The 16,113-nt window shown below is 43.1% G+C and overlaps 1 protein-coding gene across 1 annotated transcript; it reads right to left on the bottom strand.

Moving 5' to 3' along the window:
* Positions 1–2,504: 2,504 nt before the first annotated feature.
* On the bottom strand, positions 2,505–13,353 carry LOC108102077 (hemicentin-1). Its single transcript, XM_017206720.2, has 6 exons — positions 12,274–13,353; positions 10,012–10,225; positions 9,023–9,177; positions 5,232–5,442; positions 4,812–5,069; positions 2,505–3,808 (listed from the first exon to the last, which is right to left on the bottom strand). The coding sequence occupies exons 2-6, from the start codon at positions 10,082–10,084 to the stop codon at positions 3,513–3,515; spliced, it is 993 nt and encodes a 330-aa protein (XP_017062209.1). The 5' UTR covers positions 10,085–10,225; positions 12,274–13,353; the 3' UTR covers positions 2,505–3,512.
* Positions 13,354–16,113: the final 2,760 nt, after the last annotated feature.

The raw sequence follows: 16,113 nt of genomic DNA, 5'->3' as shown, positions 1-16,113 counted from the left end.
TCATCCGCTTACGAGACGGGTGGCCATTTGTCGATGTCCCCCCACTCGGTGCCACCAATTCATATTGAATTTTTCACTAGCCATTCTTTTACACAGAGAAAATAAGTAATACAAGTGAGACACTCAATTAGAAATGAACTTAATCGGCTATTCTTAAAAAGTTTAATTGAAATTTATTTTAGTGACTGACAAAGTGCTGATTTAGTATGTCTAAGCCTGATTGAATGGCAAATGATTAAATTACAAATGGAACATGTTTGGTAAAGCGTATCTGTAATTAACACACGAAGTCGGAAAAGGCCTTAATTTATTTATTTGATATCCGTAGATTAAAAGCTCTTAATCAATCCATGGCCTTCTTTCACACTTATTTTTAGAATGACGAACAAAACGAAATGTGGTTGTTATTCGAAGTTGCTTAAATGTATTCATCATAGAGGTAAGTAGATATCTCTCCCAATTAAGAAGAAACATTATTGGTGTTGACAGCTGCAGAGGCTGTGGCGTTTGTGGTTTTGGTTTTTCCAGAGATTGAGGTGGAATCCATTGCACCACTGGTCATCAGGAAGGAAGGGACACCGTCAAGGACAACCAAAGTAAATACGAATGAGATGGGAATTTTAATGTGATTAATGTGATTGAGATTATCTACTGTCAACACTTTTGTAGCTAGTCATCCTCAAATGAATTCAACCTGTACCTGAGCATTTTATTTTTCCTTCAAAATATTGGAAAAGTTGAATTTAAATTAATGTTTAAATTTCTACAACTCTGATGTACGAACAAAAAAGGAAGGACACATCGTTCTTATCAGAATTGATCCGACCAGAGTTGTGGCTCTCGTAAATATATCAATTCCTGAATTTATAACATGCTGTTTTTTTTTGCCGATGTACCCGCATTTATACACTTATAATACATCAGGTGGGTACTGAAAATATCGATGTATGAATTCTTCGACCCTTCCCCAATAAATTCTCGTGGCGAAGGCAACGCATCGAATGGGACGTGATTTTAGCTTCACGCACGCACGCCGCACCTAAACAGGGGAGTTAGTTTCATTTAGGGGAGGTGGCTCCAAAGGGGGCGTGGCCCAGGGATTGGTTACGTTGTCCCATATTCCCTCCCCCCCTGTCTCCTCCTCCGACCATCCCCTCCCCCCTAGCAATCCCCTCTCCCTTTTTGGCAATGCTGTTTTCTATGTCATGGCACGTATTTTGGATTTCTGCTACATTTGAACTTAATATTTTCCCGTCTCTTCTCTTGTTGTTTGAGTTGTTGTTGTTGTTGTTACTGTCTCGTTCCTTTGGGCCAACCGTATGTGTGTGTGTGTTAGTGACTATGTGTATGTGCTAGCTGGAAATTTGCTGGCTTTTTTGGCAACATCTCTGTTTTAGCCTGGGGAATTTCTTTGGCGTGTTAATGCCTTTTGGCTATCAATTGGCCATTATGTGCCGGGAGTTTGGGGGCCAAAGGTCTCGGCTCCCAGAAACCTTCTTCATGCTGCTGCTTCCTCTTCTTCCGCCACATAACCATTACCAGTTTGTAATTCCGTTGTGATTTGGGATTAGGTCTGGCTCTTCTGGTCTTCTTCTGCTGCTGCTGGCCAAGTGGAGCGGGTGTCCAGGCACATGAACACGCCATAAAAATATCCTGGCAAAAGGCAATTGAATAAATTGTGACCTTTACATTGATTCCACTGCCGCATCATCCTTGGCTGCATTCCCTTTTTCCCATTTCTGGGCGAAAGTCTCTGCTCTCGAGTAAATAAAAGCTGAAAAACCATTTATTTTCCTTTGACTTTTGCACCCTTTTTTTTTGTGGATCCCCATACCCACCTCTGCCACTCCAGCCAAATCCCCGTCACGTAAGCCACGGTACAGTGTTATAAGTCCATTTCAATGTGTGTATAGCTGGTGTCTCTGTTTGCGTGGGGGTAGCTTTTTTGCTATTTTTAAATCGAAATATAAATACATGTTGGTTTAGCCACTCCGCAGCTAGTTGCTAGTTGGAAACTCCACTTTTTGTTGGAACAACCATAACAACACATAACATAACATATCGTATCGTATATAGTATATATAACACATGCTGAGCTGACCACAAGTCGGTCTATTAATACGCGCAAATAAGCCGCTTAATTAGTCTTTCATTTTCGGGGGCACATCGGCTGCGGCGGAGGCCTTGGTGGATGCCATGGATTGTGGCTGCCACCGAATGTGGCCAGTAGCTGTCGGATTTGCGGGCCAACGTTGCGTATGCATAATGAAGATGATCGAAGCGATTCGGCTACGCGTACGGGCCACCAAATCGGACGTTAATTAAATGCTGCCATAATAGGATAAAAACTTTCATATCCCCCCTTTGCCCCCTTAATATCCGTGCCCCATTATGTGGCGCGTTAAGCTGCCACATGAACCCCATATTAAAATGAGAAAACATTCGCTGCTCTCGCTGCTTTTAGTTTGTTTTTTTTTTTAACCATAACCATATTTTCATTTATTATGGAGAAACATTGTTCGTTTATTTTTGCTTTGTTTAAACAGAAAAACATACTTGACTCTGCTTAGGTTAGCTTCATTTATCGTTTTCGTTTAGTTTAATAATTTCTGTAATTTCATTTACTATATATTTTCTTTTCTCGTTTTCCTTTTTTTTTTTGGGGAACCGAGATCGGATCCATTCCAGCTTACTGCTTAAAAGTCTTATCAAGACCGCTTAAAACCGACCTCTAAATGTACAATTATCAAGTATGAATATTTTACACAGTAACTAGATGATGGACTACGTAGAACAATTTCGCGGCTGACAACCAGATAAAAACTTATCCATATACACTGAATAACCATCTATATATAGCCGGGGTTACCTTTTCCCCCGATCTCTCAACGTTTCCTCGTGCAGGTTGTATGATTTTCCGGTATAAATAAATAAACAATCGAAGGCCTAAATAATGTAGATGTTTGTGTATCTTATATACAATCGGACATTTCTGCTTCAGTGAGCCCAAATGATACTGTAAAACCCGAAGGTTTCCTTCAATAATTGCTGACTTTTGGCCGGTTTGTGATGATGATTATAACCTTGTGTGTGGAACCAAATGAATTTCAAATGAAATACAATGACAACACAGCTAAGTTTTTTGGGTGAATGACAAACAGCTGCTGCTGTTGTTATTTTAGCCTTCCTTATTTTTGGTTTGTTAATTTTAATGGGTAGTGGATATAGTGCTTGTTGCCTGGACACTTCCTGTTGACTGTGTGTGTTTTTGGTTGGTTGATTAAAAGTTCCTTGGTAATACTGCCTGCCTGCTCTCGGGGATGTCTTATAGATAATACTCGTTAAAGGACACACTGTATATGTACACTAGTTCGTAAGACGCTCCTCCTCCGCTTCCATTAAATGCACCTGGGGAGGAGCCATCCATTTTATGCAGTCCCAACTTGGCCGGGACCTTTCGCTCAGCGTTTTTGGTTGTTTATTTTTGGATTGACTTGGATCCTTCAGCCGCATCAGCTCCAGGTCCACAGTCCAATTAGACTGGCGAGCAGGTTGCCCCACTTCCAGCTCCAGTTCCGGTTGACATTCCAGTGCCAGCGCCAGTCGGGACTCCAGTTCCAGTTGCCGTTCAGGTTGAAGTTGCAGTTGAAGTTGCTGTTCCAGGCGAGAGCCGCCACCGCCATCGACAGCCGGGTGGCAAGGACGAAAGGCACTGGAAGGAGGCGCAGGCAGCTGGCGCTGCTGTTGCCGTGCTGCATGGCGGCCGGATGCTCGCCGTTGATGACGTGCACCACCACCGAGGCGGAATCTGCAACGAGCGGTGGAAGAGGTGGAAGCGGTGGTAAGCGGGAAATGAATGTGGCAATGTGGAAGTGCCGCGGGTCGCAAAAGTCCCATTAATCGCCCGTGGCGCACTCGCAAAATTCGATACGCTGAACCCACGCAACTGGGGAATTTATATTGAAAAATGGCAACATATTTTGCGTCGCCCGATGGGTTTTAGGCCAAACAATTTAAAATTTAACGTACGAAGCGTGCGCAATCTGCTCCTGAATAAATTACAATTATTTCTAAACTTTCATTAGGTCTTGATAAATTATAAATTACATTTTAAGCTTCTTTTAAACAGACTCTAAGCTCTGAAGTATTAAATACATTTAATTATAAGCTCGAATTAACCACAAGTTCTTTGGTATTTAGTTGTTTACTTTGCTTAAACAAATCTAGGTACCCCTCACTTTATTTTTAGGCATCGAACCAACAATTTAACGCCTACGCTACTTTTAACGCCCCGAGGTACTCGTATGTAATTATCACAATGTTTAAATAGCTGACAAAGTTTACACGGAAATAAGCACTCTAAAGGTTAATAGCTATATGTGATGGCTAAATCGGGGATTGGTCGACAGCACCCATTAGCATTGCTGACGCACAAGAGGCAGCGAGTTATTTTTGAAAGGTATCAATAGCTTTGTTCGCCCACCAAAGAAAACTCTGCCTAATGAACAATCACAATCACTCAAGTTTTAATATCACTTCCGAATGGCTCAGAAGTTCAAAAGAGATTCCTGCTATTTTTAGACGGATTCTGGGAATGTGTTCAAATTAAAAATTGAAGAACTTCTTAAGACTTTCGCAAAGTTTTCTTAAATTATAAATTAATCTTTGCGCAGAAAGGGGAGTAAAACTACTTGTGAAGCAGGACTTTTTAATCATTTAGTTTGGCAATCTCCTCTTTGGCAATCAAATTTTCCGAGTATTCCAGAGGGGGAGGGGAAGGGAAAAGGAGGGTTGAGGTTGGGGAAACCCACCTGAACTGCTGGGGGAGCACGTGTAGTTGCCCGAATCGGCGGGCGTGGCCTTCGCGATGAGCAGCTTGCTGGTGCGCGTGGAACGCTCCGTGATGACGTTGATGCCGCCGCGTTGCAAGTAATTCATGACCCGCTTGCCCTTGTACCAGTAGATGAACGATGGCGGCACCGGCGACTGCATCGCCAGGCAGGTGAGATTGATGTCGCTGCCGCTCTTGATGAAGAGCTCCGCGTTCCCGAGGATCTTGGCCCGCGACACTACAAAATGGCGAAAAGGTAATAAAAAAGCCACACGGGGCAGGCCATTAATTAGCACTCCGCCCACTTAATGTCCAGCTGACAGCCCTCCCCTTTTTTCCACCTTCCTTCCATCCTTCCTTCCTTTCATCTTTTTTTGGTTTTTGTTTTTGGGATACTCACCCACCACGTTGAGGCGGAAGCCCTGGCTGATCTTCGGCTCCGTGGACACTTGGCACTCGTAGGTGCCCGAATCCCTCGGCTGCGGCGACGAGATGCGCAGCGTCCACTCATCGGAGCCCTCGGAATGGAGCGACTGGAAGCGCTGGTCGTTCGTGTAGGTCAGGATGCCCACCGTCAGGATGTGCAGGTCGCGCTTCCTTATCCACGACACCTGGCGGAGCAGGAAAAGGTCGTTACAACACCCACACATTAAGCCCACACAATATTAAGACATAATTCTGCGGGAATTACAGCAAAGGGAGCCCACTCGCCAACAGAAGCTATTATGCAACAGAAATAAATATAAAAGACAACGTATAGAATACTGAATTTAAAAGCAATATTTACATACTTATACCCAAGAAATTTAATCTATACCAAAAAAAATAGAAAGCAGCAACTTATTATGTTTCTTATTAAGGCCTTTAAAAATAATGAAATGAAAGAAATTATTAAGTTATAAGACTAATAATAAATTATTTTAGTTCCCTCGTATTATACTTATTTTACCACTTAAAACTTTTACAAATATACGGAAACATTTGTTTTCCTTAAAAATATGATTTATATGTAAAAATTAATTTCCTTTTTATGGCTTCTCTATTTGGTTTTCATATTCTCATAAATCAGCTCTAAAGTTCTTGTCAACTGCCTTAAACAATGTTTTTTTTATAAACTGAACATAACAAATATTTTTATGGAAAACATTTTTGTCTTTGAGGTTGGACTACATTTGACTGCGAGTCAAAGTTAACTGCTTCCCTTTTCAACAATTTTCAATTATTTGGCCTCAACATTTTTTGACTGTGAAATTGCGTTGGTTTTTTGTAAAGTAAAATTTTATTCAATCTAACTTTCGTAACCACTTGGCGCAAAGAAAAAGTTGACCTACATATTCTTTAAAACGAGAATACAAATTTAATAAAAGGCAGTTTTGGGCCGCTTTTCCGGCATGAAAAACTGCATGCAGCTGTCAAAGCTTTAGATGAAAAATTATTCCGTGCTTTAAAGGGGAGTGGCTCACTATAAATATTATGAAAATGTTTCTATATCGTGCACACATACATTATATATTATGATGCAAAGTGAACTTTGCACGAAAGGAGTGTATAATTTGCACTTAAATTCAAACCAAATTGAGATAATCAAAGCTAATCTGTCATTAGATATAATTAAATATTTATAAAGGAAAAACAAAAACAAGCTGCCTATGCATGTGCACAAAAAGAATGTTTGAACATTTTAATTTAAGTTGATGCCAATAGAATTCAACTTGTTTTGACTTATTGAAGCAAAGAACATTTGACGTCTCTCCTAGGAAAGAATTTATATTTGCCAAAAAGTTTAGGCGATGAAATAAAAACTTTCCACTTAATATTCAGTGAGGCGTACGATCAAATAGTTTTGCATGGCTAATCCCCAAAATAATAACTGAAATGCTCTTTTATATGTTCTTATAATTAGCTGGATTTCTGTTGAGCAACAAAAGTGTGTTGGGGCTTAAAAGGATTCCTGGCACTTGGTCTTTGTGCTCCTTTCGCTTCCTTGCCAGAATTGCTCCACCTGAAGGATGCTTGGCAAATTGGGCAACTTTAAATGGTTGCCGCAAAGTTTTGCCATTTTGTGGGCGGTAATGGGGGCGTGGCAACTAGAAATTCATTAATTGCCTGTTTCGGCTTTTGTCTGGACTCTAATTTATGGCTGCAATTGGGTTACTTAGTGGGGCTCAACTCGGAATAGTTTTATATACATTCGGGATTTCGTGTACGAGGATTTCTCTGCCAAGAGGGAGAAAACGTAGTAAAGCATTCGCTTTGTGCAGTGCTTAATTTGCTCGTTTGTTTGGGTCCAATTAATTATGGATTAGTGCTCATAAAGAACCCGCTTGATTTATATTTAAACGAAAATACATTCATTAACCGTTCGCTAATTTCCAATATTCAATTAAAATTAATTGCATTTCCCCAGTGCGAAAAAGTTCAAGGCGAGTCTCCGGTTAACACCGTCATTATTGGATTGGCTCATGAAAAGCCACACAAAAGGGAACCCAACAATTAACACATTCGTAATAAAATTTCATTTTTCAAATAGAGTTTTTATCCTGCTCATAATGTGCATTGGTTGATTAAGGCAAAAAAAGGAGGTTAAATTAATAATTTTCCAGAGTGACTGCAGAAAATAAATATATACTTAGCTATTCATAAAACCGACTGATGTTGATACATTTTCAGCAAAAAAGCAAAAAAAGGAAGCCAGACAATTACCAATATTATTTTATTACATTTGAAGTATGCTTTTTATATTGGTCGTAATAGACAATGATTGATTTATGTGCAAAAAATTACATTTAATAATTGGTTGATACAAACCAAAAAATTAAATAAAAAGTGTAGCAAACTAATCTATTGGAAACATTTTTGATTAATATGTACTCAGTAAGTGGAGAAAAATCTCTTAATATGAGTGATAATTTAATTCGAAACATTAAGGACAAAGTAACAGAGCAATCACAAGAAACCAAACAATTGAAGAGAAATGAATTTTCAAATTAAATCAGAAAATGGCTTGCTCCCTTGGAAATTTTCCTATTAAAAGAGAACCCATCGAGAAGGAAAAAAACCAACTACCCACTAAACTAGTTTCCCCCACTTGAACTACATTCCCCGAAAGCGATTAAGCTTCGTTTACTTTTCCTTCGGTTTTTCCTTTGAGTCTGCCCCCCTCGAAGTATTCAACGAAATGCAAAAATTTCCATTAAGAGGCAAATTTTCATGTCGTGCACATATTGCGACAATCAATTAGCACGAAACTTGAACGAGAACTTTGAGCTTGAGTGACTGGAGAATGGATCCCGGAATCAGGGAATAGTTTGCAGCATGCGGGATGTGAAATGTGGCATGTGGGAATGTAGAACGTTGAACGTTGAATGCTGAATGTTGAATGCAACGTGCTGGAGACACCGCCAATTAGGCGCATATAACGGAAGACAATGCCTGGGCCCAAGGATTAGAGGGACACAATTCCGAATGGAATCGGGCTGCGCTTCTCCTCCAGCCGGGCGTTAATTACTCAATTCAACCGACTTGCTGAAAGTTTCGGGCGCCACTGACATCGTTGTCCTTTCCTGGAAAATCGTGTGGATGGCGGGCGGGGTTTTCCCGGGGAAAGCGAAGGGGCGAAGACACGGACAACGTGAAATTTATTACACCGCATAATTGCACAGCCACAGAGCGCTTGCTTGGGACAAAAGATTCAGGGGAGGGCGAAAGGGGAGTATTAAGGCTCAGAGGTCAGGGGTTGGGGGTCGGGGGTTGGGGGTTAGTGGGGGGCATCAGGAAGGTGGGGCACATAGGTCCGTGTTGTTGCATTGCTAACAAATCGCCCGAAGCGGAAGCGAAGCCGTGTTACAAATGTGCAAACCAGAGCAAGCCAAACACAAACTGCTATTGGGTGTTGGAGCGCATTCAACCCACAGACACATAACGGGATAAGGGGGAGGGAAAGAGGGAGTCAAATGGGGGCCCAACCACCAACTTTATGGCGTAATCTTTTAAAAGTAATCTACAAATCTGCCACACGACCGCCGCAGGTCGTTTGTTTTGCCTTATGCCTTATGCGAATATAATGTCGAGGTCCCTCGGGCATGGTAACATTAATTGCTCGGCTCCCCCTTCCCTTCCCTTCCTTTCCTTTCCCCCGAGTGTCCTGCCCAGCCGTGCCCAGTCTTGTGGTGTCCTGACCCCAGCACTTACCGCTCGATCGCCCAGATTCCGGACGCGGCAGTGGAGCAGGGCCGCCTGGCCCACGGTTGCGGTGACCTCGCGCCTCGAGGAATTGTCGAAGTACGGCTGCGAGTACGGGGTCTCCCAGTAATGCGGTGGCACCTCGCCGCCGACCATGCCGCAATCTGTAAGCAAACAGTGGAGATGCAACCGCATTAATACATGCAAACACAGCACAGCTCGGCCACAGCAACGGGGCCAAAATATCACTTAAATTGGCCATCAATTATGTACTTTCTGCCTGCGTAAATCCTTCATTTTTCATTTAACAAATAAATAAAGTCATTGCCAGCCGAATTTCCCTTGGCCTTAAATCACTTGCGAGCGATTTATGCGAGCTTGCTGCAATCGAATTTGTTCTTTTATCAATTTAAATTATCAGATCTGTTTTTGTCATCAATGTCAATATGTTAATTCGTATTGATATGGACAACGATTGCTGGACAATATGGACAAATTTGAAGAATACTTAATGCAGGCTGGATTTTAAATTGAAAATGTTTTTTAACATTTTAATCTTAAATTAATACAACTTTTTACTGGTGGGGGATTACTTTTTATGGAAAGTTCCGATAAAAACTGACTTAAATGTTTGTAAAAAGGTTATAAAAAACAAATGGGTTTTAAACCCGTGGCTATAATGATAATTCTTGTCATTTTTTTGGATTTTCTCTTGGTGCATATTTTGGTGAACCATTTATTCTTTACTGAATTTTTTCATAACATTTTTTAAGTAAGTTTTTCAGGCTTTTTAATAATTTCTCAGATAAGAAACTTTGTAATTTTTTTCAACATAGATTTAACAAATTTAATATCAATTGATTAATTACTACACCCTGGTAAGTACTTTAAACTTGAAGATGCCCAGCATTCCTCTTTTTTTTCGCTCCCCCTTCATGGAATTCATGGCTTTTTTCACTGCAACAAGAAGGGCTATTAACGATTGGTATTAAACTCACCGAGGAGCAGAACCAGCCACAGCGGCACCAGGCAAATCGCTTTTAAGGCTTTGGGGCAGTCGGTCGTCCACATGGTTTATGCTCTCCACTCGGACTGCTGCTGCTTCTACTCAGATGATGATGAGGAGGAGTCGAGGACGAGGAGGAGGGCCGGGAGTCCTCCGCTCCTGCCGGCTGTTGGATTTGCTCCGTTTACGGTTTAAGGTTTAATAATCTGCAAAGGAGGAAATATTATTACCAGCGCTTTTTATAGGACCAACGGCAAAGGGAGGACGCTCGCCACTGGGAAAGCTGGGAAAAACGAGCTGAGGGAATGGGAAAGTAATTTGCCGGGCAAATGATGGGGCCCAGAAATATGTGCAGGATATGATGGCCAGTGTCCTGCGTGGAGTGGGCCAAGCCAATATGCTTCCCTCCGCCTCAAATGGGGAAATTGCCTGGCCATCCGGCAATTGTTTAATACAGTGCGTTTCATTGCTCTTAGAATCGCCAAAAGATTGAATAATAACGATAAAGCTTCATAAATACGCCAATAAAACCATAAAAACAGCCTTTTAATTTCAAATAAAATGGTTTTCTTTGACTTTTAGTTGGGAAAATATAAAAATAAAATAGTACCTAATTAAATTCATAAACAAAATGTTGGAAAGTCGGCATTTTTCGCTCTTATTTATTGAAAATATTATCTTGGATCTTTTTCACAAAACTAGCCAATCCAATTACTCGACGTAATTTTCAATAAAACCGAAAGCTCAAATTGGTTAGATTATTCAAAAAAAAATTAAGCCATTATCTGGCTCTCTAATTGAATTAGTATTGTAGCGCACTGGGTAAATTATCGAATGAAATTAGTTTAATAACTAGGTCAGCAATCGACTTGTTAGCCAAACAGCCAGCTGCGTTTTCCGAGAGCCAAGAATGTATATTATAGACAAATTATTCCCCAAGCTCGAACCAATTGCTCACATTATTATTATTTTCCGGATCTCCTCCAGATTCCGGCGATTGAACATTATTTATTGATTTACGTCGACTTATGTGTTCATATTTATTGAGCTCACTGCACCGCAATTCCAATTAACAGAACAAGAGGAAATTTCTCCCAATATCCAGACGCAAATGGAATCGCCAACGGGGGACTCATGGGAATTCGTCTGAATGTCGGGTTAATGAGGTTAATGCCGGATGTGGCCCCAACTTTTGGTCTTGGTTGCAACTTTGGTTGCCAGGCAGCAAAATGCGTTTCGAATTTGCCACAGCAGCAAATGCAGTTGCATGACCCAAGGGGTGAAGTTAAATGGCAAAAGGGGGAGAAAGGAGGATCAGGCTATAAGCATATTCCATAGCAATGTGGCTAGAACCATTACGGAGGACGCCAAAAGCAAGGGGGGATTCCCGCTGAATGGTAAACTAAGGCAAAAGTCGAAAACTTCGTCAAGGATGAAATTAAAAAGTTTCACAAGCTGAGCTCCTGGCTAAACGACCTTGTCAACTATATAGTTTTATCTGGATAAACTCGATATTGCTTTCGGTCTTCCTGCCTCCTTCCTTCCCTGCCTTCCTTCCTTGGTAAATTTGTCAGTCTGCAGCCATGGCTGCCTCGTCTGCTCCTCGGGTGTTCCTCTCATTATTTATGACTCCAACTGAGTAATCAGTCAGTCGCTGGCCAAGAAGAAAAGAAAGGGGGAAAGGGGGAAAGGGGGAGGGGTTCGGTGGTCCTAGAACGGTCTTTCATAATCCCGGTCATTACTCAAAAATATACATTTGTTGTCAGTCCAATTAGCTGCGTGACTCCAAGGGTCAGCACTCCGGTTTTCGGTCTCTCCGCTCGCCGCCCATTTGTTTTGGTCACTTTTGGCCTTTCAGCCGACGGCTTTTTGGTTGCCAGGTTCCTGGTTCTCGGTTCTCGCTTCTCGGTTCTCGATTCTTGGAAAAGGCAACAAATAAATAAAAAACCGAAAAAAAAGGTTGGCTCGCTTCATTTTTTCGCAGCTATTACAGCGGAATTATCGCCTAGCCGAGTTCCCCCAAAACCCCCATTGCTTTCCCCCTCTTTTGCTCTCCTTGGAAATTAAACAAAAGTTTTTTTATCCGGCCAGCGAACAACATTATTCTGTTGTTCTTTTCCCCAACTTTTTTGCCCCCTCATGGAAAACCTGTCAAACGGAAGGGGCGGACAAAAGGGCGACCACAGGACCCAATTTATTGTTTGTTTTTCCCGCTAGTCCTTCTGGCCGCATTAAATTAAATTCCTTCACTTACGGGTCTCGGCAATGACTTCCAAATGACACCAACGTCATCCTCTCCCCCGCTCCGGGAATCCTGCTGAGTCCTTTGCTGAGGCCTTTTGACGGCCAATCCTTGTGGCAGGGCTTTACTTTTGCTTTACGTTTACTGCGTAACGTTTGGTCTCGGCTTTGACATTCGATTGCGCAATGCGCAATAATTAGGCAGCAGGTCTCGCATTGCTCATTCAACAGTTGCACAATGACCAGGCATTCCGACCAGGCACAATGCCACACGCAACACACACACACACAGTACACGGTAGACACAATTCACCAATCACTCCGTTCCACCAATCAATCCGTTCGACAATTGTTAAGTTGGCCCCCTTTTAAGTTGGCCCTATTTTATTTTTGGGTCTGTGCGTGTGTGGCTTAGAAGCGCGAATTTTGAAAATATTTCCGTTCGGCGGAAATGGACAGAAGGGGGACACCAAGGACCCACACACATACACACACTCGCACAACAAACGCGGATACGGATGCGGACACGCACACGATGACAGCGAGGCGAGGACGACGGGCTTTGTATTAATATATTCGACGATGTGTGTATGTGAATGTTGGCCACATTAGGTGCCAGCCAGCCAGTCAGCCAGCCAGTCAGCCAGTGAGCCAGCCAGTGAGCCTGTGAACCAGTCAGCCTTTTAGCCCTATAGGTATGCACACCGCACTCACACCAATACTAACACCGACACACCGAAACAGCGACGACGACGACAACGAACACACACAAGTGCAGAGGGGGCGACGCGGAGAGGCGGGGCATTTTGTGTATCCGTCTCGGAACGGAACGTAAACGTGACCAGCGATGGCTCCGTGGGATTTAGTTATTAAACGGCTTTTGGCTGGTGCCTTCGCCTTCCATTCACTTCATTCGTTCGTCTGTTTTCATTTTCAAATGTGGCACAATGCGATGCGATGCGATGCGATGTGGTGGCAGCAGCGGTGGCAGTGGCACTTTCCCTTTTCCTCCACACTTGCTCTTCCCTGATCGACTGAGTGAAACTCCGACGGCGGCGGCGGAGCAGCGTGCACGGGCATCCTTGCGGCAGGATTCGCGTGCTGGAACTGATTCCGTGTCTATCTTGTTGAGGCTACAGGACTCGCACAACGACTCCGAAAAAACGGGGGAACTCCGAAAAAGGATTCCCTCTCTCTCTCTCTCTCTCTCTCCTCTGTTTATCCTGCGCCGAAGCAGAAAAGGACCTGCGAGGCTGAGAGAGGATTTCCTTGAACGACAGAGCATATCAAATATTAATTTGCCATCCATTTGTTGCCGCTTTCTTTGCATGCCTAATGAGCAGTTTTATTTTTAAGGCAAGGGTTTTCGCTTGTTTTTTTTTCTTCTTATTATTTTTCTCAGCTCGACTCGTTTATTCCTTGGTTTTTCCCCGTAGCCAACCGCCAAGTCGGATCGCCTGGCTCTCCATCAACGGAGGACATGGCTCTCTGGCTTTCGCCTCACTATCTGGGTTATTAGCACAACCTGCCTCAATGCGAGACACACGACCCGCGACACCCGACATTCGAGAATCGAGAATCCGAGTATCCGAGCAACGAAACAAAATCCGAGTGCAAATCGTGGCCAGACGAACCTAATATGCTCCATAGTCACGTACAAATGAATATTCGTAGTAGAGACGCCTTCGTTTTGGCATATTAATATAGTCTACATTTCGGGGCACAGGCCCAATACCTTTTTTCGCTTTTTTTCATTCCAGCTCTCCCCCGCGTAACTTTTTCCTCCTGCTCGCACATGAATGATTTACGCCGTTCCATGAAAATGTGATTTTTACCGCAATATATAGGTATAACGGTATATTGGTATAGGCATAGTCATAGGTATAGGCGGTCATGTGGATGTGGATCCCTTTTTTCTCCATCGCCATCGAACCCCCAGCCGCGCAGAAACAATTGAACAGACAGTTATAGGCCAATTTCGGTTTATGTCCATGCGTCGCACTCGAGAGAGATTTGTGGGGCCTTCAATGGGCTGGGGTTTGAGTTGGGGTTCCAGTTCGGGTTCTGATTGAGGATGGAAGGGGTTGGTGGGTTGGGGGGGTGGGGGGTACTTTTTTTGGGTGGTTGATGGGTGTTAAGGAGTACGACCGACACCTGTACCTCGTTGTTGCGCCGGCCATGTCAAATGTTGCGTGTTATGGCCCGCAAATGTGGCCGTCGAAAGCGTAGCCGCCCAAGTACACCACCCACACATACAAAAACCAACCAACCCCACCTCCACCTCCCCTGCTTTACCCCACCCACTGGCAGAATACTCGGAACGGGCTTTTCAACGCATGCCTTACGAGCTCATAAATAAAATGCCCACCCGGTAGGAAGCCGATAAAGTCGAGTGTGCTTGACTGTGGAATGCCCTGTAGGCCTCAAAACATCGCAATGCAAATGAGCCTGGCGTCGAGAAAGGGACAGCATCACCCAGACAGACAGGGACAGGTACTGCGGCAGCGAAAGAGATAGCGAGATGGGGGACAAAGCGAGCCATTGCAACAGAAAATTGACAGACAATGGTCCTGTAATTGACACGCCACCTAGCGGCCATTACAAATGATTAAAGTTGTTTTCTCCCTCCCAAATGTGCATGTGTGTTGGCAGAAGTGTGTGCATGTCTATGTACCAGTGTGAGTGTGAGTTGTCATTTGATTATAGAATTCCATTTGCAAACAATTGAAGTGGGAATACAACGAGTTGACCAGAATAAAGGCGGAACCCCGCTTAGCATTTAGCCAGCTTACAAATTCCATAATTAAGTTGGCACGCAATCAGGTCAACAAAACACAGAGAAAATGTAACGCTTTGGGTATTTAATATTATCTCATTTTATTTGAGGCGTTGTAATGTGAAGATTATTTTAAATGCCCCAAATAAATTAAAACAAAAAGGAGGAATAAATAAAAATAACCCTTCAACCTTTTGAAATACATGAAAATTGTTTTGTCTTAAGGTTTCTCAAAAAAAATACAACATTTTTTTCCAATTGGAATGGAAATTCAAATTCTTTATCATTTTATTTCCTTAGCATTTTATCTATTCTGTTCATCTGAAAAACAACTAAATGAAAAAATCAAACCCAAAAGCTTCCCTTCTTAATTATAACTGACTGAGCAGGTAATTATCGCAACAAAGTTGCTCTAAACTTTTAATGTACATCCTGAAATAAAATCGTTAATTTGTTTCGCCTGTCCGCGGGGTCAAACTCCCCGCCTACTGGGTATCTGGCTATCCGGAATATATCGACTCCGTGGCGATACTTAACGCTTGCCGGCCCATTCAAGAAATCAAATTAGTGGAGCAATCTATCCACCCCCTCCGAGTTCCGTGCTCCACGCCCATGTCGACCGCCCGCTGAGATCCTATCTGTTCACCTTTTCGCCACGGAATTTATTGTTGCCAATTAATTTGTTAAAATTAGTGGAGCACAGGCCTTGTCGTTGCCTGTGCATTGTGGTAGTTTCAATTGCCAGCTCCACAGGAGATGGGGTTCCTTTCCACAGAGTGGGGGAAAAGGGGGGGAGAAAGTGCGGCGAGGAGGGGGGTAAGCTCTCCCTCTAAAGCTCTGTCTGCAACTGCTTATCGATAAGCGAAAGTGGGCATGGCCCACGAGACGTCGTCGCCAGTGAAATGTATGCCACGTACACGTATTTATCCATTGCTTAGCTCGCCGACGCCATTTATTGCTCACTGCGAATGGGGGGCTGTCCCAGAGGCGGGGCCAAAAAGGAGGGGAGGGGGGATTGAGATCTGGGTGTAGAGTTGACTGTCAGAGGTGCCGGGGTGAAAGGGGGTGAAAGCGGAC

Source organism: Drosophila ficusphila, unplaced genomic scaffold, assembly GCF_018152265.1.
Source record: "Drosophila ficusphila isolate 14025-0441.05 unplaced genomic scaffold, ASM1815226v1 contig_791, whole genome shotgun sequence".
NCBI lineage: Eukaryota > Metazoa > Arthropoda > Insecta > Diptera > Drosophilidae > Drosophila > Drosophila ficusphila.
This window is presented reverse-complemented; position numbering and strand designations above follow the sequence as displayed.

What these genes read in the sequence shown, in the direction of transcription:
- LOC108102077 (XM_017206720.2), bottom strand. Translation starts at nt 10,084, where the DNA reads ATGTGGACGACCGACTGCCCCAAAGCCTTAAAAGCGATTTGCCTGGTG. An exon ending in GTGGCTGGTTCTGCTCCTCG is followed by an intron (nt 9,178 to 10,011) that starts GTGAGTTTAATA and finishes GTTTGCTTACAG; the next exon opens with ATTGCGGCATGGTCGGCGGC. An exon ending in GTGCTCCCCCAGCAGTTCAG is followed by an intron (nt 3,809 to 4,811) that starts GTGGGTTTCCCC and finishes CGCTCGTTGCAG; the next exon opens with ATTCCGCCTCGGTGGTGGTG.